Source organism: Neomonachus schauinslandi, chromosome 9 (assembly GCF_002201575.2).
Source record: "Neomonachus schauinslandi chromosome 9, ASM220157v2, whole genome shotgun sequence".
Classification (NCBI taxonomy): Eukaryota; Metazoa; Chordata; class Mammalia; order Carnivora; family Phocidae; genus Neomonachus; species Neomonachus schauinslandi.
The window spans coordinates 142,254,963-142,281,851 of record NC_058411.1 but is presented as its reverse complement, the minus strand read 5'-3'; the positions used below and the strand labels follow the sequence as shown (position 1 = coordinate 142,281,851).

Genomic DNA, 26,889 nt, shown 5'->3' with positions numbered 1-26,889 from the left:
GGGGGGACAGCCGTGTCCCTGTCCCGCTGCTGCCTGCTCTGTGCTCTCGGGCACCCCGCTTTTTCTCCTGGGGTTTTTCCTCATCTATAAAATGAACGGCTGGTCCTTGGTGTGGGGATTCGTTTCATTTACTGTTCTGAGTATTCAGCCTAGACTCTCTGACTTGCAGGGCTGAATACTTTAAAAAAAAAATAAATTTGTTCTCTCCCTCCTCTCTCTCTAGATATTCTGTTGTTAGTTGGATGTTGACTTCTTGGGACAGTCCTCCATCTCTTCTCCCACGCCCCAGCTCCTTGATCGCTTCGGGGAGATGTAAATTTCTTTAGAAAATAGACCTCTCGGGCGCCTGGGTGGCTCAGTTGGTTAAGCGACTGCCTTCGGCTCAGGTCATGATCCTGGAGTCCCGGGATCAAGTCCCACATCGGGCTCCCTGCTCAGCAGGGAGTCTGCTTCTCCCTCTGACCCTCCTCCCTCTCATGCTTTCTCTCATTCTCTCTCTCGCAAATAAATAAAAAATCTTAAAAAAAAAAAAAAGAAAATAGACCTCTCGTTTCCTTCCCCAGAGAAAATGCCGGTTTGTTGGCCGCGGGGATTGGACTGTCCCCACTGTCGTCGACGGGGTGTCGGGATGAGGACAGAGATGGGACAGGAGTTCAGTGCGTCATCTTCAGCTGGAAAATGGTGGCTTTTCAAAGACGCATGTAGGTTAATTTTTTTCTTTTAAAATAAAAAGATGCTCAATTGAGTAGAACAACAGCTCTCAAACTGTACCATCATATCCTACTACTTACAACTTGAAAACAGTGACTGAAAGGTTTGAAAATAAAAGGATTGGCTGTGGTCTGTCAGACTCATGCAGAGACAAAGGTCTTTTTGACAAATGGTCACAATTTTAAAATCAGTTGAAAGGGAATTGATGTCAAAACATCTAATGGTACAGAGAAGGCCATTTTTTAGCCTATAATTTACTGATTTCGAACCTTAACGCAAGAAACGATACTCTATAGCTGATACGAATTTCTCGTGATACTTGAGTGCAAGACCCATCTTGCTGCATTATTTTTTCTCATCAAATTAAATCTGCTTCCTCCCTTCCAGCTTGGCTGTTAGAACCTCCCATCTCATTTTTCCTGGGGAAGATGCACCTTTTCCCTGGGGTCGTTTACGACCCTTTAGGCCTTCCCTAGCTCAGGGGAACTGGAAGGGGGGGCCTCAGACGTTGAGTCGATCATGGATCCTCGTGAGATACTTCTCCCTGGGTGCTCAGGAGCCACGTGAAGGCAGCCAGCTGTCATTAAATCCAAGTGGGCTGTCAGGAAATTATAGCATTTTCTGGGAAACAAAATTAGGAGATCAGTGGATGGATTTAATAGCTACTAAACACAGAAGAATGGAGAATTAATGAATTAGAAAGTGGAATGGAAGAAATTGCAGGGCATTTAGCACAGAGACAGAGTTAGGACACATGGGCGCGTGGCCACGAGACAGGCAAGGTCTCCTGCTTCCATGTGCACCGTGGGGCTCCAGTCAGAGACGGCAGGGAGGCCATGGCCGGCCAGCCTTCAGGAGAGGAAGCCAGTCATTTTCCAGAATGAATGAGCGACTCTGCGCCGCAGAGTCAGGAGCTACAGTGGATTCCAAGCAAGATAAATCAGAAGAAATGCAAACCTAAACCAAGTGTAGTGAAAACAGACCACAGCAGAGAGACAGGACCAAGGAGTGCAGGGACTCGACATGACTCCAAGTAGCTCCCGACAGGAGCGCCGTCCCGGGAGCCCTTGACTTGCTCAGGGCTGGCGGGCTTCTGTTCCCGTGGCCCCTAAGTGGCCCTGTGCACGTGAGTCCTGATGGGCATGTTTCTTTCCCTCCTGCCTCAGTGAAGATGGGCATTTCAGTGGCATTTCTATGGGATGCCCTGCAGGGTTGTGGGCCCTATTTCAGGTCCCCAGGTGTATCCACGAGGCTCAAGTGAATTAAGTAGTTCTCAGAACGAGACATTGAGGAGAGAAGAGAGTGCCGCGTGTCCGTGCTCGGATACGGGATAAGAGGTGGACATGTGCACACGTGCTGCTGGCTGTCTTGTGGCCAGGGTGGAGATGGTTGAGGTCTCTGCTGCTTCTTTACGTAGCTGTGGGTCACTGGGAGCAGCCACACCTCGGTCCGGCCGTCCCCGCACTTTCTACTTTGAGTGTAGCCGAAGGAGCGGAGTCGGCTTTAGGGTGTCATCTTCGTAGGCTGGAAGGCAGCCTCAGCTGCCACCGGAGTTCAGTCTCTCTTGACCTTCTGTCCATCCCAGCAAAGCCCAACTTCTCGATGGCCCCTTTCCCCAAGGCCACTCTGTGGGAGCGGACAGGGCGAAGGGAAGCGAGGGTGTGGGTGATGCAGGGTCGTGGTCACTGGTCACGTGGCTGTTCTCCCTTGGGGTCCATGAAGAGGAAAGAGCGCTTCCCTGCTCTTGACCAGGTTAAATTATCTCATTGAGAGGAACACATGGGAACACATTCCCACACGGGAATCAATCCTTTTGACTAGGTGCCGTTGACCAATGGTGTTAGTCAACCCGGGCTGCCATGACAAAGTGCTGTAGACCAGATGGCTTCAGTGACAGACGTTCGTTTTCTCAGTTTGGAGTCTGGGAAGTGCAAGATCGAGGGCAGGCTGATCCGGTTCCTGAGGAGAGTCCCCCTCTTGGCATGCGATGGCCACCTTCGAGCTGTGTCCGCACAGGTGGGGCGGGGGGGCAGGCTCTCTGTTGTTGCCTCTTCTTGTAAGGACACTAATCCCAGCAGGAGGCCTCACCCTCAAGACCTCATCTAGACCTAGTCACCTCCCGGGGGCCCCACCTCCACGTGCAGTCATGTTAGGAGTTAGGGAATTAGGGCCTCGACCTATGAATTGGAATGGGGTGGGGCACAATTCAGTTTATAGTACCAGCACAGAATTAGTTTTGTTGGGTGTTACTGTTGTGACCAACGTTTGGGGCCCTAAGGTTGTAAACCCGAGTGGAAAAGGTGAGAAGAAAGCGACATCAGGAAGGGGAGTCTGCAGGGATGGCCGACCGGTGGGGTCAGGACCCAGCCACGGGGGCTCATTCTGCTAAGACATGGGCAAGTGTGCTTTGTGTCCCTCGGCTGCGTGTCTTCTACAACACATTTTAAAATTATTTTTTGGTTCACAGCTCAAATTGATTCTGTACTGGACTGTCTCACTCAAGTTTGAGCTTGAGGACCGTGCTTGGTATGGTACCCGATACAAGACAGGTGCCCTGAAGTCCGTCGTGGAAGGCTGGCCGGGAGTGCTGAGCCTCCGATGGACGAGAAGCAAGCTTCTGCTGCTGGAGCGACTGGGAGTCAGCTCACGACATGGTTTGGGGAGGAGAAACCGAGCTGGGCTTCACTGTAGGGACTGCGAGTAACTGTGGAACTCTAGCACGTGATGCCAAGTAGTGGGAAGTCATGGAGTCATGCGTCTTAGGAAGGTCTGGGTCATTGTCAGGAGTGCCCCTGATAACGCCCCGGCCTCATAGTCACCCAGGGCTTGCTTGGTGCACTCTTGGGCACGCACGCAACTTACAAGGCACTTTTTTTACATTTAGACGGCGTCAGCTCTTGGAAAGTTCTCTGCCACTCTTGAGAATCTTCCTCCCCGCAGTTCCCTTTGTTCTTGAATCTGACCTCTGGGGGATCACGGTCTGTGTGTAGCTTCCTTTCTGCCTGCCTGTTGACCCCCAGCCCTGCCTCCCGCTGTCATCTCTCGGGCTCCCGTTAGGACCCCCCACATCCAGCAGCCCACCCTGACAACGTGGCTGCCATCCCTGCTGTCTGCCCCGTGGCCCCGTAGGCCTAGTGCTGCTGCCCTTTGCACGATAGTCTGTACTTGTCGGTGACCACGTGCAGCCTCCATCTTGGGCCAGAGGGCGAGGATGGGTGCCTCTCTCCAGCCCCGCGCGAGGCAGTGCTGGGGATTCACGTACTCTGACCGCGCGTGCACGTAGACCCACAGTGTTCTAGGGAAGTCGCTGAGCGGTGTCACCGTCCGTAGTCCTGTGCGCATTGCCGTCTGACCCGCTGACAGTTTCTGGGACATGATCTCATGAGGCACGAGGATGTGGGACGCATAGTTTACAGATGGACGGAGTCAGATTGTGACTCGCCCGGTTTCCCAGGTGAGCTGGGAGGTTCTCCTGCGTCCCAGCCGCGGTCCCGTGTTCTACCTGATGCCGCAGCCGTGCAGGAATTACCTTGTTGGCTGAGGTGCCCTCGATCGATCAGTGTTAACACTGGGACTCCGGGAGGGCCAGGGTCCCACGGAGGAGGAGCCTGCCTGTGGGCCTCATGTTCCCCCACCCCACCCCCGACACGTGCGCGTACACAGCAGACGTTTTCAATTTAATAGGAGAGAGCTCTGTTCTCTTCTGGAAGAGAAAGGCTAAGGATCCTGAAGGAAGCCGAGAACTACTGTTGATCACAAGCCAACATCCCTTTACAGACGGGTCCAGCTCTCTCCGTGTCCCCGGTTTGTAGCCACGCGGGGTCTTCAGAGCCACCCAGCAACGTTTCCGCGTGGAATGACCTGAATCCTCGGGATTTATTTGTCGCAATCTTCAGGCCAGGAAGTGGATTGGAAAAGGTGTAGGATTTACTTTCGTACGGTGAACGTCCCTGGGAGATTACTTCTTCTTGGAGTGCACGTCCTGCATTCTAGGTTTCTTTCTGGATAGAAAGCAGGGGAAGTTGGCAGGACTGGTAACCACCCGCTCAGAACGAAGGGCGTGTGGCCTGACACGGCTCCGTTGACATTGGTGACGAGCCTCTGCCCACCCTTGCTCCTCACCCCCGGGGTCCCGACCAGCCCTCCAGTGTAGGAGCAGAGGTTCCCCTGCGCCCCCGACAGCACGTCCTTACTCTCCCGGTCCCTCCGCCCTGGTAGTCACACCCACAGGACATCACTGTGAGAAAATAGCCACAGGGCCACCTGTGGAGCGATGTCCTGTTCTTGCCCCCGCCCCCCAGCCATCATCAGGGTCTTTCCTTCTCTTGGCCCTTCGGGGCTCCTCCCCCAGATGAAAGCCACCGTCCCAGGGACCACAGGGCTTCCTAGGCCTTCTGCCTTGATGCCACCACCGTAAATGGCTTTCCCAGGTGCCCGCTGACGTGAGCGGGATGGGCCCCGTGGCTTCCCCGCTCCCCAGGCCCAGCCAGCCCCTCTGGTACCTCCCCCCCCAGCCCCCGGCGTGGCTGGCCACTCTCTTCAGGACTCCCAATCTAAGCAGCCCCACGGGAAACTGCAAAGATCAACCGTGGGTCGTGTGTCTGATCCAAAAGGACTGTCCGGTCTGTAGCAGAGCTGCCGAGGGAGGGCCCTTCCTCTCCTGGGTCGTGTTCCCTCTCGGGATATCCCAGAGCCAGTCTGCAAGGACGACAGTCCCAGGGGAGACGGAGCCCAGAGGGACTGCAGGTGCGGGCGGAGCAGCCCCAGGCTACCATGTCAGTAGCTTCTGCCTCTGTCCTGGCGTCTTATCCTCTTTCCTTATGTCTCTCAAGGGCTGGGATCCGCCTGGTCCTTCGAGGGTATTGGTTGTGACCTTGAGGCTTTCCTCTGCTCTTTTGCTTTAGTGACACAGAGAAATACCAGAGTTGGGAATGTGGGAATGGAGGGCCAGAAGCCCCCATCTCCCCATGCCCAACCCCAGAGAAGGCAGTCAGGCAGCCTGCCCAGGTCCACGGTGGCCACTACGAGCAAGGAGGGGACTGCTCCTCTTCCTTCCTCGGCTCCCCCATGATCCGTCTACACCTGCCCCCGCTGAGCCCTCTTCTGGGCGGTGCGTGCACACTGATGAATCACACAGCCTCCCTCCCCAGACCGTCCCGGGGGTTTGCCCACCAGCTTCATGCCCTTCCCCAGAATCCAATGTCCTCATCCTCCTACGGGGCGTTGGGCATCCGTCAAGGGAACCAACACGGGGATTTTTCTGTAGAAAAACAAGCCAGTCTCTTGCCACCAAAACCCCACGCCCCAGATTGTCTGCCAGCTCAGCAGCCTTGGGCGTTGTGATGAGCAGGCCCTCTGTCTTCTCTGCACGGTCTTCTTCTGAGGCTTGGCTCTGCTCCGCGCAGGTCGGGGGCTGGCCGGATGCAGTATTCGTGGCCTGGCTCGGGCCCGGGTCTGGTCACCTCGGCAGGCTGCCCTCTTCCCACAGGGATCCCCGTGTTCTTTCCCCAGCAGCCGCGAGCCGCCGTTCGGGTCCCTGCCCCTGAGCCCGCCCTGGCCTGGGACGCCAGATGACCTGAGCCTCCCCCCAGAGCCCGGGGACAGTGCGTACTGGGGGGGGGGGAGGAACACACGGGGCAGCTGGGACGGCGCCTCCGGCGGCAGGCCCCCCCAACCCAGTATTGGGTCCTCCTATGTCCGCCCTCTGTGCTTCTTCTCTGGGAGCTGGGGGGCTCCTGGCGAGCAGACTCCCAGGTCTTGTCGCAGGGCCCGTCTGTGCCTCCTGTCCGGCCTCCTCTCTGTGCCCCTGCTCTTCCTTCTGTGGGTCCACGCAGCCTTCGGGCATTTGCCTCTGCTCCCGTCCACGCGGCAGCCGGTCACTCCCATTGGCCACGGCCACTCCCGCTGACCATGCCGTCTCTGCCTCGGTGCCCAGGGCAGGCTTTGCATCTCCGGGGCTCCCTCCGAGATCACCCGGCAGCGGGGCCGTCTCTCCCCCTGTGCTGGGCATGCTTGGGTGGCCCTTGGGGCCTGGAGGCCCAGCCGTAGGGGCAGCTCTCCGAAGGGACCGGCCGCCTTGGGATCTGCGCCCGGGGCCTCTGCTCCCGGACAGGCTCTGGCACGGCAGCCTCGGTGGCCTCTTCAGATGGCCCAGGGGACGGACCACAAACCCAGGGAGGGTCTGGCTCGGTGCAGAACCAGGCCGCGCTCTCCTGGGAGCTCAGCCTCCAAGAATGGGTTTTTTCCTCGATAGGTGAAAATGCAGTGTGGGTTTCCCCCACGGCTCTGCTCCTGCAGGGCTCGGGCTGGGTGACATAGTCCTACCGCACCTGCCACTCACCTGCAGCTCGGCCCCGTGGGAGGGCGGTGCCTTGTCCAGCGGTGGTCGCTGCACTGAGCTCAGCCCCCCGGCGCCTTCTTGGGCCAGACACCCGGGCTTACTGGCTGAGGCCAGAGGTTGGCAAATTATGTCTGATCGGCCACATCTGGCCCACCTCCTCTTTTTCTGTGTCCCACAAGCTAAGAAATAGTTCCACATTTTTTAAATGATTGGGGGAGGGCATAAAGGAATGATCTCTCGTGATGTGAAAATTATATGAAATTCCAATTTCGATGTTCATAAACTGGCACACAGCCAAACCCATTCATATACACAGCATCCGTGACTGTTTCTGTACAAGAGTTCCGTGAGTGAGTAGTTGCCACGGAGGTCCTGTGGCCTCTGAGGCCTAAAGAGCCACTCCCGGGCCCTCCCAGGAAGCGTGCGGACTTCTGGCATGGATGCTCCAGACCGAGGGGGCCGGAGCCTCTGGGACACTGAATGACGATCCTGTGAGCTCTGGGAGCCCTGCTCTTCCATAACCAGAGGGCGAGTCCTGTGACCCCCGAGGGCCTCTGCAGGCCGGGCTTTCCAGGGGAGTCTCTCCTCCAGGAGCCCGCCCACTGCTGTCTTCAAGTACTGGGTCCCAGGCAGAGGTTGGGCCATCGAGGACAAAGCCCATTGGGTCTGTAGCACCAAAGAGCACAAGAACAGAAAAGAGATTCCAGTGCCTTGCACGCAAGCATTTTTACTATTTTGTATATTTTACAGTTAGAGAGTAATTCGCAGTTTAAAATTGAACGTAAAATCTATTTGTCAAATGATGGATGAATACGTTCATCAAGTAATATATTCAACGAGAAAACCACTTTGTTTCCTAGATGGCTTCGGAGAGGATGTTTTATCTACGGAAGGATAGTGATTTCCTTAATTGGTTTGTTGTGTAAACAGGGGGTGTGTTCACATTTATTTTTTCCCCTTTTCAAGGAAGGCATTTTTATGGAAAGAATTGCATTTCAAGAATGGGAAGGGACAAACCCGGGGCGGAGGGGCCTCGGAGAGAGCTGGGTGGAGGGTGTGTGTCGTGTTCCCGCCTGCTTCTGCGTCTGGGAGAGGGCGGGCGTTGGTGGGCACCAGAGATGTCCCAGGGGCTGCTCCGGGAGCAGGAGCGAGGGATGGAGGGAGGGATCTGGGAAAAACCGAGGGTGGGGAGGGTGGGGCAGGAGTGCTGCCAAGGCCTGTAGGGAAACAGGTGGGATCCAGGAGGAACGCGGATGGAGGAACAGGAACGGAATGGCAGGAGTGGGATAGGAGTTAGGGGATGAAGTCAGGAGCTGGGGTGAAGAAGGGTAAAACGTATCACCTTCATGAAGGTGTTTCATGAATTTTCCGTGAGTCTTGAGTGCAAGGTGTGTGTGGTGGGGGCCGGGGGGTCAGGTGGAAGGTGGGGCAGCCCAAGGGCACCTTCTCCCTTGTTCTTCCCAAGGCCTGGCCCCGTGAGGCAGGGGGTGAGCCCCCGGGACCACTGGGTCTGGGCCCCTGTCCGTGCTCATCTGCAGCTGAGCGCCTCACGCTCACTGAGGCCCAGTTTCCAGGGAGCCCCCAGGCCCTGGGTGTCCACACACAGCGGGTGACCAGTGAGCCATCCTGCCGCCCGGCCACGCACATCCCTTGGCCCTCTGCCGGCCTCCGTCCTGCATTAACCTGTAGGCTGCTTGTCTAGGATGCCCCATACATCGCAGCTCCGGTGGTCGGCGCATACGCAGCGGTGAACACCCAGAAACCTCCCTGATGGCACCCCGTCTTCTCCCTTCGTCTGGTCTCCCTGCCCCTGCCCAGCACCCTCCGTTTAGAGCCCTCCCCTCCCATTTACCTGGCGACACCGCGTGCGCTGCGCGTCTCAGACCGACGCCTCATCCAGCCTGGCTGAGCTGGCCGGGGGTGCAGGGCCACCTTTTTCCCTGCGGGCACTCTGTCTCTCACTGACTCGGGGTGTTGGTGGCGTCCTGCTCTGCTCAAGCCCCTGCAACAAGAATGCCACGGACCGGGGGGCCTAACCAGCAGACGCTTGTTTCTGACGGTCGTGGAGGCTGGGAAGCCCAGGGTCAAGGGTCCGGCTGTCGTGTGTCTGGTGAGGGTTTGCAGGTGGCTGTCTTCTTGCTGGGTCCTCACCTGGCAGAGAGGGGGACAGAGAGAAGGGAAGCAAGCCCTCCTGTCTCTGGTTCAAAGGGCAGTAATCCCAGCGAGGGCTCCACCTCCTCACCCCATTCCACGGGGGGTCAGACTGTGGACATAGGAGTTTTGGGGGCTGCAAACGTGTGGTCTGTAGCAGGTGGGCGAAGCGCTCTGGCCCAGAATTGGCGATCTGAGCGCTGCTCCAGGGGACCCAGCTGACCTCCCACGTGGCAACAAGGGAAACGTGGCCGTCCTTGAAGGATGTGTGATGCCGTGAGACACACGAATAGACATGGCGCCCTGCCCTCGGGGAACATGACTCAGCGAGTGGCCGACTGTAACCACGTGATCCGGCTTTGACCACATGCGTCCCCATGTCGCATCACGGTGCCACCTCCCTAGGGCTTGAGGGCACTGTGCGGCAGGTCTTGGTGGCTGGGGGATTTGGGGAGTCTAAATTAGGCGTGGTTTTCCCAGGATGCCCGAATCCCCCCAGATTATTAACCATGGAGTGTCCCGGCTCCTGATTTCCACGGGTCCTGGCACCGGAGGCGTGGCTGGCCGCCATCCTGCGTGGAGATGGCCGTCTGGTTTAATGTTTGTGCCGGTCTCCTCTCCTCCCGAGCTGCCCCTGTTGGGGTGGCCGTTGATGAGGCCGCAACGTCTGGGAGACAAGTCTGGCCGCCTTGCTGGTTCCTGGTGACACAGCTCAGCACGGACCCCCAGCGCACGCGCCCGGGGCCTGTGGACCCTCTGCACTCACCTCGGCTCCTGGGCCGGGCTGGCGGGGCTTCTTTTCGATCTTGGTGGGCTCCGTCTTTGCTTTCCGTGTGTGAGGGCCTGGCACCGTACCTGGTTACTGGTCCGTGCTGGTCACTGTGGACACGTACTGTCACGAGGAGTTCACGACCAGCCCGGGTGTGCGTGGTGCTGGGTAGACCAGCTGACCCCTCTCCGTGGAGGGGACGGAGCCTCTGGTCCCCATCACCACTGGTGCCGAGGACTGAGATGGTGAGGAAAGGCGCAGGGTCGCTCCCTGGAGGGACACGCGTGTTCCTGTGGCCCCCATGACCCCTTGTCCCTGCCGTGAGCTGGTGGCATGCCCCCGCCTCGAGTAACTGATTGCCCGTATTTCTTTGCTGGGGCGTCACCTTTGTTTCTCACATCGGATCTTGTCCCCTTTCCTTGTGCAGCCTCATCTCCCCATTCTGTACATTTTCCTGAGGATTTCAGCTGTTCCCTGGGCATGTTTCCGACCGCTCTAATCAGGGAGTAATAAATATGATCACACCTGGGAACCTCTGCTGTGAGTGCCTCTTCTTGGGGTGGGCCCCTGCCCTGTCCTTCCCTCCCCCTCCTGCCCTCTCCCATCCTTCCCCTGCCCTGCCCTTCTCTCCCCTCCTCGCCCCTGTCCTCTCCCCCCCCCCCCCCCCCCCACCTTACCATCCCTTCCCTACCCCTTTCCCTCCCCTGCGACGGGCTGCAGGAGGCCCAGATTTCACAGACTTCACCAGGGGGGCTCTGTTCCACTCCCCAGCTCTGTGTTCAGAGCCCCTGGGCAGCCGCCCATGGAGCCCAGAGTCCTGGGTCTGCTCACTTACCTTCGGTGGCATCACCTTCACTGTACCCCGACCGTGGGAGTAACGTACTCTGAGTTTTCACAACTTCGAGATTATAGAAAATGCTAAGTGGGAGATGGAAGTCCCACGTAGGTGTTAGCAGTGCCCCCTCTTTGGTGGGCTTGCTCGAGGACCCGCAAACACACCGGGGCTCGCTCTGTGTGCATGCACACCGGGGGTGCGGGAGGTCAGTGAGGAGGCTGCAGCTGAGGGGCATCAGGACAGGATGCAGATCTGCCCGCGTCTGTCCAGCTCCGTCCACGTCTGTCCAGCTCCGTCCATGTCCAGCTCCGCCCGCGTCTGTCCAGCTCCGTCCGCGTCTGTCCAGCTCCGTCCGCGTCTGTCCAGCTCCGTCCGCGTCTGTCCAGCTCCGCCCGCGTCTGTCCAGCTCCGTCCGTGTTTGTCCAGCTCCGTCCATGTCCAGCTCCGTCCACGTCTGTCCAGCTCTGTCCGCGTCTGTCCAGCTCCGTCCGCGTCTGTCCAGCTCCGCCCGCGTCTGTCCAGCTCCGTCCGTGTCTGTCCAGCTCCGTCCATGTCCAGCTCCGTCCGCGTCTGTCCACCTCCGCCTGCGTCTGTCCAGCTCCGTCCATGTCCAGCTCCGCCCGCGTCTGTCCAGCTCCGTCCGCATCTGTCCAGCTCCGTCCATGTCCAGCTCCGTCCACGTCTGTCCAGCTCCGCCTGCGTCTGTCCAGCCCCATCCCTGTCTGTCCAGCTCCGCCCGCGTCTGTCCAGCTCCGTCCATGTCCAGCTCCGCCCGCGTCTGTCCAGCTCCGTCCATGTCCAGCTCCGCCCGCGTCTGTCCAGTTCCGTCCGCATCTGTCCAGCTCCGTCCACGTCTGTCCAGCTCCGTCCATGTCCAGCTCCATCCACGTCTGTCCAGCCCCGTCCCTGTCTGTCCAGCTCCGCCCGCGTCTGTCCAGCTCCGTCCATGTCCAGCTCCGTCCGTGTCTGTCCAGCTCCGTCCATGTCCAGCTCCGCCCGCGTCTGTCCAGCTCCGTCCGCGTCTGTCCAGCTCCGTCCATGTCCAGCTCTGTCTGCGTCTGTCCAGCTCCGTCCACGTCTGTCCACCTCCGTCCACGGCCAGGCTGCCTCGTACTCCTGCATGGCGGCTCGTCCGTCGGACCAAACCCATGTCCGCTCGCAGTGGAGCCTGGTGGAGGGACGCTGTGTTGGGGGTCCTCTGTTTCCCTCACGTCTCCCATTTCCTCCCTTTCCTTGGTCCCTTTGTTTTCTGCATTGTGTCTGGATTGACAGTGAGTTCCTGTAGATTGTCCTGGGGTGCCTCGCTCTGAAGGCCCCCGTGTGCGTTCTTGAGGTAGTAAAGTTGACAGAGTTGGTTATCACATCATCCTTACAAAGACACGAAAACTTCCGAAGAGGACTTTTTCTTGAAAGTCACGTGACCTAAACAGAAATTAAAAAAAATTGTTTAAATGGTGATAGTTGTTTATTATCACGAAGGCCAGAACAAGTAGTTCCACAGAGGTATTCGCTACAATATACTGTGATAATCCCTTTTATTCTGCTTTGCATCTTCATCTCTGGTTCTGTGCACATGTCGGTTCTAGGAGGATAGAACGGTCTTGCGACAGATAGCAAGCAAAGGCGTTCCCTCGATATTTGTTATTTCCATCTTTCCTTTTACATTTAAGTATTTGAAAGTTCTTAATAATTGGTTTTGCACATGAAATTTATAGCTTTCACCATATGCCGTGGATGATCACACATTTTACTCCTGCAACAATGCATTTGTCAACCATCTGATTGAGAATGGGGACAAATGCTGCGCCCAAGGTCTTCGGGTTAGTTCATGTAGAGTGCACATGGACGGTTGGAAGTGAGTATTCAGGCTTGAAGGGTGAGCGCATGTGGCACGCCTTGTTTGGAGCATCGATGGTGGGGACTGCGAGTCCAGATGCCACCCACAGTGCCCCGTGTGATCGGTGCTCCCAGATCGCCTACCAGTGCAGGGGTGCTGGGGGCGGTCCTGCAGGAGGATTCCAAAGGCTATCCTTTCCAAGGCCCAGGCATTGGTGCAGAAGCCAGGGCCAAATCGAAGGTTTGGGGCAGGCAGTGTGGCTAGAGCTGAACTCCGGTGGACCCTCAGCAGAGACCTGTTTGCATGCGAGATTCTGTGCCCTGAGTGTTTTCCTGCAACGTTACTCCTGCCATCGTGATCGTTAACGGCTGAGTGATTTTTCTCTGGGTGGCTGTTCATCCTCTATCAGCTCCTCACTTTACTCCAGACATTTTAGTGTATTTGGTTTCTGCCCGACTTCCCACTGTATTTGGGTGGCTGACGCCTCACCCCTCGTAGCCCCGCCGCCATGCAGAGGCCCCTGCAGGGATTAAGAGCGGCCCCCTTCCCTTTCACCCAGGAGGGTCCGCCACAGACTCAGGGCACTGTCGTCCCTCCTGCCTCAAGGACTCCTTTGGAAGACAGGTCTTGTCTGGTCCACAGGCTCTCCTCTGCACAGCATTTGAGCTCTTCACCATCCCGTGGCCTTTCTAGTACTTTCCAGTCTGCGAGTCAGAGCCCCCTGCACTCTCCACCAGCAACCCAGGCTCTGCCGTTTCTCCTGTGGGGTCAGCCCTGCTGCCATGCTCCGGTCCTGAAGACTCAGGCCCCGGTGGGTCACCATGGGGTCTCAGCCAGGGCCCCCAGGAAGCCCTTCTTAGGGGCAGCCAGACCCCGAGACTTCACTGCAGGTGCTCGGCCCGTCTTCTGCATGGCTGCTGAGACCCACTTTCCTGGGATGGTCTCTGGCCGTTGGATTGGACTCAAACCTGAGACAGATGGTGGGTGGGTGTCCCTTCGTGGTTCGCCCCGCAGGGGTGGTTTGTCGTCTCTCACGGAGGGGGCGGGCTGGGTGTGGAGTTTGCTCTCATTGTCTTGCTCCAGCGTCATAATCTCGGTGATAACCTCCCTTACCCTTTTTCTGCTGGAATTACTGCTTGCCTGTCTTCTTGCTGAGTCCCTCCCTCAGGGCAGGGATGCTGGGACTTCAGGCGGCAGGGTGGGCGTGGACTCTAGTGGCAGTATGGGTGTGGACCCCCGAGTGGGCTGTGGTGCAGCGCCCACATTCCAGAGGGCACCATGCATGCCTAGGTCAGCCTGGGGAGCAGGGCTGTGCCTCGGCGGCCTCGTTAGCTGAGGCGGGGGGCATCTCAGGGGGCCGCCTCGGGACTAGTTCTGGTTCTCTAATGCTAAAACCTGCCTGTCGGCTGGGAGTGGCTCGGGCCCACAGCCAGATGCCCGGTGTCCGGGCTGGAGGCTGAAGGCACCAGCGGGTGGAGGCAGGGCCTGGCCTCTTCCTGGGTCGGCCGCCTCCCACCCTGCTGCAGAGACCCAGCCTGCCTGTCGGACGGGGCTGCCTTTCAGAGGATACGGGGCTGGTTAAAATGTAGCAAGGACCTGGGGTCACAGTCCCCCTGGCCCTCAGTCTCATGATTTTTCTGTACATCGTGCTATAGAAATCCCACCCCACGGAGGGCCTTGGGGAACCGTGTGCCCTGCCTTCCTTCCAGAAGAGGAAGGGACCCTCCCTTGCTCTCTGTCAGGAGGAATCCTTTCTGATCTCCCCCGAGATGTGTTAATAACAGTCTAGACATTTCAGACGTAGATTGTGGTTGCACAAGAAATTCAAGTCCCCGATTTTTCAGAACCTAAGCAGTTAATGTTAGAAATTTTGCTGCAAATAAATTGATCAGTATGCAAGACAGTTGTCACGGCTGAATCATGGTCCACAGTTAAGGTAAACAGATCTGTGATGACATTTTCTGAGCAGAATACAAATGCAGCTCATTTCCTCCCAGAGGTTTCTGACATTTCTTCTATACGGATAACAGATTCTCCTAAGAAGGTGTTGGTCACAAGGAAGAAAGATCTTTGTTTAATCCCTCTGAAAAGGTAGGGCTGTGGTATTTGGTGTGCTTTCGGTGGAAAGAATTGTTCTGAGAGAGATGGCTGTTGGGGAGAGCGTTTTTCTTTGCTTAGCTGCCTCCCCTCACCGCCCCCCCACCCGCGGAGAGACCCTTCTGGTTTTTCGTCTGTTGGAATTATCATTAAAACATCGTGTTGTTGTGTCATGAAAGTTTGCATGTAATTGATTTTTTTTTTCTCCCAATGTGAAGATCGAGGGGTGTTTTTCTTACTGAGCTTCCCATGAAATAGTTGGGGGGTGACGAAATGTCTCTCACTTCCTCATGTTCCTTGTATCTGGAATGCTCTCGCGTTCCCATTTCCTCCCGTTTTCGCTGTCTGTGCCGTATTGGAGGAATCCTACACAATATGTCTGCATTTGAAGTGGGAGATGGTCTCGAGCGAGATGCTACATCACAAGCCAGCTATGTTTTCCTGTGTTATGGCGAAGCTTTCAAACCCTCAGCTTGTACTGGTGTTAAAATGAGCCAGAAACCTCACTGCAACTTTGTATGAGGCAGGCGGTCATTTTGCCCGTGTGCGTAACGGGGAACAGTGCTTCCCCGGGGGGGGGTGGGGGGCGGGGGGGCATCTGCGTTTGGAGGCAGACTGCTGAGGAGAGGGGTGTTTCTGCCTGCTTGTACGTTTGCCGTTGGTTGTGACCTGGGACCCGGCACAGAGGTCTGGGTGTAAGGGCTGCTTTTGAGGCGGGGGAATAATTCTAGATCTCGTAGGCGTTGGAGGAAGCTCCGGGGACTGGACATGGGGTGGGGGACATGCTCCTCAAGGGTGGGGCTGGGTGGGGCTGCCCAGACACTGGGCAGCAATCAAAGGAATCCATTTAGCACAAGGACACCTTTTATGTCCTGCTTCATTCCTCCCAGAGCGTTTTCATTGCCAGGATGGCACAGATGTGGCCTCCTCCAGGAAGCCTCCCTGGCTCCTCCTGCTCATTCCCACAACGTGGTGTCCAGCCACTTAGCACAGCGTGCAGCTCTGACTAGGAGATTGCCTGGCGGTGTGTCTCCACCGGAGGCAGGAGGGGCTCCCTGCATCTCTGACTCCACCTGGCTTCTACCACAGCTCCGGGCTCAAAATCGGAGCTTTGCAAGTGCTGTTTGTGATGGAAACGGGGTCCCATTTTCTTACAGCTGCCTCTGCAAAAGGAAGCAATGTCCAGATTAACCCCGTTTCTCAGTGGGAGAATAGGTGGAGAAACAGAGTCACACATGGGGGAGCCAGCCCTCTGAGTCACTGGACGGAGGGAGGGGTGGATCCGCGTGCCTGCACCTGGCCGCAGAGTCCCCACGGGCCAGGCGTGTGGCATGGCGGATGTAAATACTCAAGCCACCCAACCATATTTTTCTTCCTCCAGAAATTTTTTGCCCCATCCAGTCTCAGTGTAGGAGGATCAGGTGATCAAGACTTTTTAGAATCTTCCCTTTCTGGGTGCTGACGGTGACACATGGAGTATTTTGAGGCATTGACATCATCTCCTTCCTCCTGAATGCCCTCTTTGTGATTCCATCGCTCGGGCCCTGCCATCTTTCACCTGGACGGTTCGACCTTCCTGGCTTCGCAGGAGAAGTACAGGGACGGTAAGAGTGAACCACGGGGGACCAGACCTCGACTGGGTGGGGAAGGGACTGGCCAGGGACAGAATTCCCTGGGAAAGTAATGTTGGAGCTGAACTGAACGATGTTAGGAGTTAGCTTGGTGGAGAAGGGAGGAGAGCTTTCCTCCCCCAGGACATAGCATGTGCAAAGGCCCCGGGGTGGGCAGGAATGTGGTGCGTTCAAGAAGCTGATAGAGCAGTGTGGCCAGAGCTCAGGAGGTGTGCTGGAGGGGTGGACAACAGCCTGACCACATGGGGTCGGGCTGATCGTGGCAGGGAGCTCCACATGTGTGCCAAGAGCAAGGAGAGGACACTGGAGCATAGAAGCAAGGGCTGGCCTTGGCAGATCTGGCTTCCATGAGGCTGGATGGGGGAGAGTAGATGCAGGGAGGTCAAGGGTGGAGGTCCTGAGGCAGACCAGCAGCAGAACCCAGGGATGGAGAGACCTTAAGGGGGTAACAGCAGGATCTGATGGCTGCATGTGGGATCGTGGCCACGCTCCTGAATGAGACGCCCTGGGGAGAGGAGAGGTGGGGAGGCGCGGAGGGGGCCCAGAGGAGGCCGAGAAGGTGGGGCCCGTGAGTGGGAGGGGCGATATGGCCCCTGCAAGCCCAGGAGAGAGGTGGGCGGGTGGGGGGGGGCAACACCCCCAGAGAGGGTCAGGCAGGGAAGGGACCCTGTGATGGGCAGCTCTCTAGTGGGGTGACGGGGACAGAGGTCTGACTGTGGAGGGCTGCGCGGGAGGCCAGGAGGCCTCAGGGTGAGACACACGGGGAGCAGGTGACTTCACCATGTGACCGACTTTCGTTTGTACAGCTGAAAATTCCTCATCTGTTTTTAACCTCGATTTAAGTGTTGCTGTGTGATGTTCTGTCAGTAGAATGCGCTCATGATTCTGTACTGTGCTGGACGCCTCTCTCTTTTCCATGTGGTCAGCCCTCAACGGCATGGGAAGGTCAGGGTGAGGACTGTGACCCTCCCCTGTGGCGTCTGCTGGGGTTGACCCAGGGAACTGGGGTCCAGGACTTCCGAGCCCGACGGGCCAGCCTCCACCCTCTTGCAGGCACATGGGGTCGTGTACCCATGCACCTGCTCACGGAGGCTCTCCGTGGGCTGTGTCCGTGTCAGGCTCGGGGCGGGGCTCACGTGGGTGCCTCTGTGTGAAGCCCTGTGGGGACCTGGGCAGGGCGGAGGTTGGGGAGGTCGGGGGCAGCATGCTCAGGGCCTGTCTGCAGACTCCCTGCAGTGGTGCTTGGGTCCCCAGTGGTTTAAAGGCCCCATGTTGTGCAGGGCGGCAGCTCGAGGTCTGCCTAGGAGCAGAGCCCCATCTGTGCTCCCCTTCTTCACGGCCCTTTGCAACGGCCTCACTCAGTGACCGTGTTGTGAGTGGGGCTGCTGAGCAATTAGGAAGGACTTTTAGGGCGCTGGACCGCCTTTGGTGGGTCAGCACAGGAAAATAAAATCACAGAAGTAAATTCCTTACAGTAAGAAAATGCAAGTTTTGTTAGCATTTGTGTGTGTGTTTGTTGACTTCGGCCACATTTAAATGAGCTTATACTTTGTGTCAAGCATCGTTCCCGGGGCAGGGTAGGGCTGTGGCCGTGGTTTCCCCTCTGCCCAGTGCCGTGCTCAGGTTCCACTTTTCTTCATTTTGGAGTGAAATTCAGAAATCCTAGAGCAAATCTATAGCGTGCTTACAGGGCGACTTCAAGCCCTGCCTTGGAGACCCTCACCTCTGACCTGGTGAAAGACCTTCCTCCACCCACCTTTCCTGAGTGGACATCCCAGGAGCTATGGTCACTTCTATTCAAGTCATATAGGAAAGTTTCCAGATTTGGGGAGCAGGTATTCACTTTTCCAAGGAAGCCTGACAGGTGATCCCATGGGTGGATTCAGGCATAGTTAGGAGAGAAACACGGTTTTGTAATGTTTTTTATTTGAATGCACTAAGGGTGGCTCCTGAAAGATACTGAAGTTTAACCTTTAGAGTGAATTTTAATCTCACTGATTGCAGCTTCATTTGGCTAATGTGGTGTCTGAAACACCATTTTAGTGACCAAAATGGCATTTGATAAAATGAGACATCTATTGCTGAAATAAATCTTAAAAAATAGGGATAGGAGCAGATTTCCTTATGTTAAACAAGTATATCTGTCTTGAACAAGCTGGTCGTTCCACTTAAATTCAGGGACCAAGCAAGGTTGTTCACCAGCACCACAATTATGATCATTTTAATCATTGTTTCTTGAGTGGCATTTTTTTCCCCCAGACACTGTGTTAGGCTCTTAATTTTTAAAATGACCCTTCAAAGTAGATTATCATGACACTTTGGCCAGGGGTGGCCTGGTCACTCTCAGAGCTGGGAAGTGTTGAGTTGTGATTCAACATCAGGCCTGTTTGACGGCAAAGCCCATGGTCTTGTGTTGCCCAGGTTTAGGCCATTATTACTAAATATTGTTCTGAAGTTCTGGCTAATGAAATAAGACATGAAAAAGAAATTAAACATTTCAGTGTTAGAAATGAGAACATAGTATCCTTATTTGGAGTCCACAGGCTTTGTGAACTTAGAATTAACAAAAAATTATTAGAACAAATTAGGGAATTTGGTGGACACAGGATGGTGACCCTAGAAACTCTTGAGCGAGGCACGCGCATTTGAAAGGGCAACCCGCCAAACAGCGAGGGTGGGGAGGGCAAACAGCTCCTTCGCTGCGTGGGGGTGGGGAGGGGGGCAGGGGGTGGGAGGGGGAAAGAATCTCAAGCTGACTCTGAGCTGAGCCCTGAGTGCAGAGCCAGTTTGGGGGCCGGGGCTCGATCTCATGACCCTGAGATCACGACCTGAGCCAAAACGAGAGTCAGAAAGAAGCTGAACCCACTGAGCCACCCAGGCGCCCCAGTATTCTGGAATTTAAATGGAAGAATAAGCCAGAAAGGATAGAGGTAATTGTGGGCGACGGTAAGAGCAGTGGGAGGAGGTCCATCACTAGGTACGTTATGATGGTGCAGCGAGAGCAAACATAGACAGCTAGGTAACTGGTGGAGAAATGGATGGGCTAGAGGCAGACCGACGTTCTGTGGTAAATACAGCGTAGGATAGAGGGCGCATCGCGGCACTCATGGGTAGAAGAAGGATTCCTGAATGAACTGAGGTTGGGACAATTGACCTTTTCTTCTGCTGGGGACTGAACTGTGTCTCCCAAAATTCCAGTGTTGATGCCCTGACCCCCAATGTGACTGAATTTGGAGATAGAGCTTTTAGGTGGTAATTAAGGAGAAATGAGGTCATGAGAATGGAGCCCTAGGCTTGGTGGCCCTTTGAGAGGAGGACATGCAAGGCCACGAAGAGGAGGTGGCTGTCCATAGACCAGGGAGGGGGTTGCCGCCGAGAACAATTGGCTGGCACCTTGATCTTGGACTTCCCAGTCCCCAAACCCTGAGAAAACAGAAGTCTTGTTGTCTTAAGTGCCTGGTCAGCGGTATTTTGTTAGAGCGGCTGGAGCTGACCAACGCATCTTCTTCAGACTCTACCTCTTAAAGCTTTCGCTGGTATTAAAAAAAATCTCTCAACCTAAAAAGCAAGTGACAGACTGGAAAAAAATACTGTAAAATATTTTCAGGGCATACGACAAAGCTCTACTCTTTTTATCACGAAAGGAGGTTGTACAAACAGATGAGGAAGAAACGCTGCATCTTGGGAGGACAGAACTTTCCTGAATGCCTGGTGCTGGCGTGCAGGTGGTGGGCCACCACCGCCTTCGTGTTACTGCTGGACGGGTGGGAACCTCGCATCTTCACATCGTGACGCGACGCACTTGTGTGTAGGGCTCACTGGCTCTGCCCTCCGCCCCCTGCCCAGGCCGAAGCACTCTGGCTTTATGACAGGTGCACGTTGCCCGTGAAGATTTGGGCTGTCTCAGCACACCCACCTGCCCCGTCACCTCCATGAGGACACCGTGTCCCCGCGGTAGAGGCTGCTGGTGTCCCCCATCAGCTGGCTCTACTGTCCTGCACAGGCGTGGAGGGCTCTGCGGTGTGCCCAGTGGGGTCCTTGGAGGCAGGCTGGTGTGGGCCTGCCCTCACACAGCTGGCCCTTCTGCTGGGCAGCGGAGGCCGACCCGCGCGGAGCATCCAGGGGAGCAGATAGGATGCTGACGTGCCGGGCCCTGGCCAAGCGTGGGCAGTTGTCCAAGGAAAGGATTAGACAGCAGATGCTCCTGAGCCCTCGTCCCGTAGCCAGGTTTCATGGAGCTTTACTTTCTGTAACTTGTATTTCAAAACGATCAGTAATTTTGTTTTCCCGAAATAAAATTGGATGACTATCATTTTGTCCAAACTACACATTGTCCCCCTGCCTCCCCCCGCCCTTTTATGATATGCTGGTCTAATCAAAGTTAAACAGACTTCCTGATACAGGACTTCTCAGTACGTTTTTAAAGGACAGTGGAATGTCCAAGCAGGGGATAAGTGTGTGGCTTTTCCTACCTTGCTTAACCGTGGGACCCTTTTTCTCGGAGAATCTTAAGGGACTGACGTTCTCGTGGCTTGTTTTGGGAAGTGGTGACTTTTGTTTTCACCCCTATTTGTGCTGGCAGCCACTCTGCCCTCAGTTTGGGGGCCTTAATGGACTTAATCTGTTTTGGTTTCCATTTCAAAAAAATATATACAGATTTCTTATCAGCAGATGGTGCGGTTACGAGGTCCCCCCCTGCACATCCCATGCAGTAACTGCTGAAAGGGGAGAGGTTTACTTTAATAAAGGAATTTTCTTCCTTGTGTACGTTAGGTCAAAAAAAACTCATCAACTGTAATAGCTCTCCAATTCCTGTGAACAGAGTAGAGCGACTAAATTAAGATGTTGTTTGTTAGTATTAGAAAATTCTCCTTCAGAAGTTTTCAGTGGAATAGTTTGAGTTGATCTTAGAACGTGTTTATTTTTTTAATTTATTTTTATTTTTTAAATTTTTTTTTAAGATTTTATTTATTTATTTGAGAGACAGAGAATGAGAGACAGAGAGCATGAGAGGGAGGACGGTCAGAGGGAGAAGCAGACCCCCCGCCGAGCAGGGAGCCCGATGCGGGACTCGATCCCGGGACTCCAGGATCATGACCTGAGCCGAAGGCAGTCGCTTAACCAACTGAGCCACCCAGGTGCCCCTTAGAACGTGTTTATTAAACACGATGTCTTCGGATGTAATGCGGGGTATTTGCGTGGTGCCTCCCTGGTTTCTGGAAGGAGGCAGAGGGCAGAGACCCGCCCCATGTGAGCACCGCCCGTACGCCTGACGAGGGCCCAGATTCCCGTGTTTAGCCCAACCTGTCTTCTAGAAATAACGTTTTTGTGGACCATTGCGTGCCTGCTGAGCTGGGACAGGTGAGTGCTGTGGGAGTTCCCCTCAAGAACAAGAAGTGGAGTCAGGACGCTTGAATATTTATTTTGCTATTTAATATTCTGAGGAAAGGGTGCCTGAGTTGAGGAACCCTCCACAGATTAGGAAGAAGAAACTCTTGAACTGGGTGGTTTTACTCTGAAACTGGGAATGCTTGACATTGCCTGAGCGAGCTTACAGAGGCATCTAGCTCGTAAGAAATAATGCCTTAGGATGGCGGTGCACAGGAAGGGCGCCATCCTCTAGCCCCACACCTGCTTGTTCTTGGAATTAACATGGATCCCGGGAAGGCTGGCTCTGGAGAGCCGGGGCACCTCGGATGGGCCACCGCACAGCCTTGTGCTGATGCTCCCCGTCCTCGTCACGCACGGTGGGGCCATGCGGGGCCCTGTAGTCAGGGCTCTGAGTCCAGAGTCAGGGTGGGGACAGCCTTTGCACCTGTAGACAAGGGCCCAGGGTTGGGGGCAGAGCATCGGGGGCCCCAGCCTGACCCCGTGGCTTCGCTCCGTCGATGACCATGGTTGCTCAGGCTCTGGCCACGCTGCCTGGGTCCGTGGAGGTCTTACCTGCCGCCAGGTGACCCGGAGTCCCTTATGGAAGCTGCAGATCCGTGCTCTCTTTAACCACCATGGGGGTCCTGCCTGGGATAGGGGGCCTGCCTGGATGGGGGTCCTGGGTGGGGGGCAGTGGCTGGGGGAGGGGTCCTGCCTGGGGGGTCCTGCCTGGGATAGGGGTCCTGCCTTGGATAGGGGTCCTGCCTGGGGGACACTGCCTGGGATAGGGGGCCTGTTCCAAAGGAAAAAGGCAGAGCCCAGCCGGGGAAAGGGCTCACCTGAGCCACATAACTGACGTGGGCCGAGTGGCCCCAGGGCCTTGGGATCTCCTTACACCTGATGCTTCTGGGGCCACTGGACAACTGTCTTGCTTGTTCCTGGCATTGATCAAACCTCTCTTCTTTGCTGCATTCCAGAAATGGCTTCCGACATCCCTGGATCGGTGACCTTGCCCGTGGCCCCCATGGCGGCCACCGGACAGGTGAGGATGACCGGGGCCATGCCAGCCCGTGGAGGAAAGCGGCGTTCTGGGTAAGCAGACCCAGCGTTTCCAGGAATCGGGCTTCATCCGTGTTGCGCAACGCTCTTGACCTGTTAGGGGAATACTGTCTCTCTCCCTCCCGGAGAATAAAAGCTCAGCAGTTTGTTTAGATTTTGCAAGATCCCCAAGTATGCATGTGATTTGCCTCTGAGTGTCCGCCCCAGCGCCCAGCTGCGGCCTTCTGTTTGCTTGGCCTCACGGTGGGGAGGTGCTTCGTGGTCCTGCTGGGCCTTGCTCCGGCCATCTCTGGGCGGGGGGAGCTCACGAGTACTCCTCTGGGAGCACCCCAGCCTGAGGGCAGCACTGCAGGCCTGAGCCCCAGCCCCGCGGCAGCCGGTCTTTGCCGGGTGGTGTGCTAGAACTTTCAGAAACTTGGCTCCTTCGGCCCCGCAGCTGAAGGCCAGGCGTGTGCCTCGTGTGCTTGCCTTGCTGGTGAAGCTGCTGACCGTGGTACGTGCCAGTGCCCGGGGGAGAGGGGCACGGAGACAGCGCCCTTGGGCTGATGGGCCCGAAACCGCATCTCCTCACGCGTGAGGTTCCTGTAGTTCCAGACGGAGATCTCAAACACACCAGCCAGTAACAGATGCCTGCAGGGACAACGAGACTGACGTTCTCGCACCCCGCCCCTCTCTGCGTCCAGTCCGTGTGGTTTTCAGTGAGCTAGCTGATAACGGTTCTCATGAAGTAGAATCAGCCTGTCCCCTTACTGCCATCCCTGACAGCCCAGGGCTCCCCAGGAGCAGGGGACGCACGGGCCCCAGCCCCAGGCCTGCAGGGCGGGCCCTGGTGCCGGCCGGCCGTGTTCCAGACCTGTGGTCCCTCTACCCAGCAGGACTCTGGGAGGGGCGGGGGGACAGGTGTGCAGGCCGGCCCGGAGTGGAGCGCGGCCAGGATGGACCGCATGTTCAGTGCTGCAGGTCTAGATCGTGTGAGAACACTGCTCTGGGTGCAGCACGGTCTTTAAAGGAGGGGCTCAGCTTTCGGTTCATCCTGAGAGGGTGGAAAAGGCTGAGACAAGGAGCTCAGTGGCCGCTCACTTCCGTTCCCGGGAGACAGCCCTGTGGCTGGCCCATTCCTGTTTCCAGAAAGGTTGGCACAGGGAGGTGGGGGGCCGTCAGGTACAGGCAGAGATGCTCAGGCCAACCCCTGTTTGCAGGGCGAGCAGCCCCTCCATGCTGGGGGCCGGTTCTGAGCCCCTGCTAGGCGTTCCTGCCCCCCCACCTCCTGCACGGTGCTGGGGTGTCTGTGTGCAGGGCTGGGCTGCAGGGGCCGAAGCTGACCCTAGCCCACGTCCAGGCCCTGACTTCCACTGGCCGACCTGGCTGATGATTGGACCATGGATCAGGCTCTTTTCTGAAGACGTCCCCAGCTGTCCCTTCCCTACCTGATCTCGCACACGCACACACACGACACGCACTGGAGGCGGAGGGGGGACCTGGAGCGGGCTGAGACAGAGCCTGGAGGTCATACCGCCTCCAGCCACAGAAGTCAAACATCAAGAAAAGACACGGGAGATTCAAAGGGAGGGACAGCAACTGCCCACATGGTGGCCAGCAGTGTAGACATGGCGTGGGCCCTTTAAGACTGACGGGAGGCCTGTCCCCCACTGCCTTCATTCAGGGGACTGAGCCTGCTTCCTTTTCCCTGTCACAGGGAGGGAGCACGGGAACTGAACCATGGTTCCTTCTGCGAAACCCCAGGGACTTAGGGGCTTATCCTCGGCGTCTAAGCAAGGACACGTGCATTTGCACAGGCCTCTTTCCAGAATAGTTCTTGCAGTTGGTGTCTTACACGGCTGGTCTGCTCCTGATAACACCTGACCGCAGCCCAAACACCTTGCCTCCTCCCTGAGCCTGTGGGGCGCTGGAGAGACATGGAGGGAGGGAGGGGAAGGGAGAGGGGCTCGGGTGGTAGGGAGGGGAAGCAGCAAGAGACGAGGATCTCCTTCCTGCCCTCTGTCCCTGACCCGGTTTCTGGGGCTAGCCGCCCATCCCTCCTGGTGCTTCACGCCCCGCAGGGCTGGCTCCTGGCAGGTTTGGGATCCGCCGGCCGCCTGCCTGGCTCATCCCTGTGGATCTCTCGGGCTCGAACATTCTTCCCCTCCTGAGAGCCTTCCCTGGGAGCCGTCAGCAAGCTGAGCGCCCTGCTGGCTGCCGGGACACAGGGTGAAGGTTCAGGAGTTTGAGATTCTTTGAAAAGTGATTCCACATGTGTGGGAGAGATGAGGTGAAGCGAGTCACCTTGTTCCCTTCTGTCGAGACCTCCCGGATCTCAGTGCCAGGGTGGGAGGGGCCCACTTCTGATGAAGTGGGGCACTGGCAGGGATGGGACGGGCTCTGCCCCCAAAGCCAGCCTTAGTCGTGGGGGTCCCTTCAGCCCCACCTTGGACCCCAATGCTGGGCTTAAAAAGATTGTCGTCAAGGAAAACTGTTTCCAAACTGGGAACAGCCCTTACACCAGTGTGTCCGTCCACGGCTGGGGGAATGTGGTCAGGGACAAGGCGTATTCTCGTAAGCACGTCTCCTTTGGCTAATGTTCGTGCGCTTATGTGTGGCACCACTGTGGCCACAGTGGCTGGTCCAGGCCCTGGAGGATGGCCGTTCCCGCACCCATGACCTCCCATGCTGTTAGCAGGCGCCTCGGGTGGCCCAGGGCCCTCCGGTGCTGCCACTTTGGGACCTGCCCTTCTCCTAAGAGCGTGAGTGAATCCCCTTTGATAACACACGATTGCTACACGGTCACGGTCCTGGGGACACATCACGCACTCTGAACTAATCGCAAGCTCAGAGACGCTTTCCTGGCGTTTTATTGAGCTAAGGATTCTTGCCCATTGACAGGGAAGTGAGGTGGTGCATTTTCAGCCCATCCTTTGAAGACTCTCGCATCATCCATGTATTGTACTGAATTCTTTAAAGTGAATACAGTAGGACTTCAGAGTCCTATCTGGATTTCTCTCTTTTATTATCCAGATGTTTCAGTATAATAGAGACACATAAAAGACATAAAACAAAGGATGATTTACTAAGAGTTTTTATAGCAGAAGAAATAAGCCTAGCTCCGGTAGTCACATTTAAAGTAGGGGATCAGCGTCCTGGGGAGTGCTGCTCTGGGGAGCCTGTGTCCCCAGGAGTGTGAGACTCATGTGGTCGGGGAGTTACCCTGAGCATCTGACCAGTCATTTGTGGCCTGAAGTCTCTTCTGGGCTCATGCCCACATCGTGCTCTTCCGAATTACGGAATCTGATCGCTGCACACGGGTGATCACGTATGCATGGATGGGGAGGCATACTTTCATGGTCTCTAATTTTCTATAGACAAATCCTGGTTCCCGAGCTCCCCCCTGACTCAGGAAACTCCGGCTCCAGAGCAGGGCTGTCCCTTCCTTATGCCCTCGGCTCCCTCCACGGAGCCGCTGCTGACCTGGCCTCACCTGGGACCACGTGCCCGCCCAGATGGCTCACGTCCCCGCCTGTCTGGGCCATCAGGGTCCGGGCAAAGAATGGAGCTGTCTTTACGAAAACCAGGGTGACCAACTACCCTGGTTGGCCTGGGATTTTCCCAATTTTAGCGCCGAAGCCCTGCATCCTGGGACTGCTCTTAGTCCGGGAAAATCGGGATGCTTTGTCACCCTAAATGCCCCCAAAATCATGCAGGATGAGGCCGGGGGTGGGGGTGGGGCGCTGACTAATACGTGGCATCTTGCAGGAGCCTGGTTATCACACTCCTTTCAACTTGTGCTAACAGGCATTTAAAAAGATAACCGTACATCTCACACTCACTCGAGGTTTTGCTGCATGCTGACATACGGCCTTAGGAATTTTGAAAATGCACTTTCTTTTCTGTAACTCTGAAACGTCTGCCGGTCCCCGGGGTTAAGTCCTCTCCTCTCCGTGTGGCCAGCACCGTGGCGCTTCCCGCGGTGAGCGCTGGGTGGCAGTGTAGCTCCGGGAACTCGGCAGCCGCATTTTGGGTGGGCTTGCCCAGCTGTCGTTTCTGGTAAAGGTGAGGTGGCGGCCGAGTGATTATGCAGGATATCGATGGCTTTCC

The 26,889-nt window shown here is 56.4% G+C and overlaps 1 protein-coding gene across 2 annotated transcripts in view; it reads left to right on the top strand.

The window, feature by feature from the left end:
* ARNT2 (aryl hydrocarbon receptor nuclear translocator 2) overlaps positions 1–26,889 on the top strand; it is a 146,957-nt gene that overhangs the window by 3,946 nt on the left and 116,122 nt on the right. Inside the window, exons 1-2 of one of the 2 annotated variants that reach the window (XM_044917843.1) lie at positions 15,801–15,816; positions 22,719–22,833. In XM_044917843.1, coding sequence (XP_044773778.1) covers positions 22,721–22,833 — 113 coding nt within the window. In that variant the 5' untranslated portion in view covers positions 15,801–15,816; positions 22,719–22,720. Of the gene's footprint in view, positions 1–15,800; positions 15,817–22,718; positions 22,834–26,889 lie in introns of those variants that run through there. The other variant, XM_021680694.1, reaches the window with a different exon arrangement.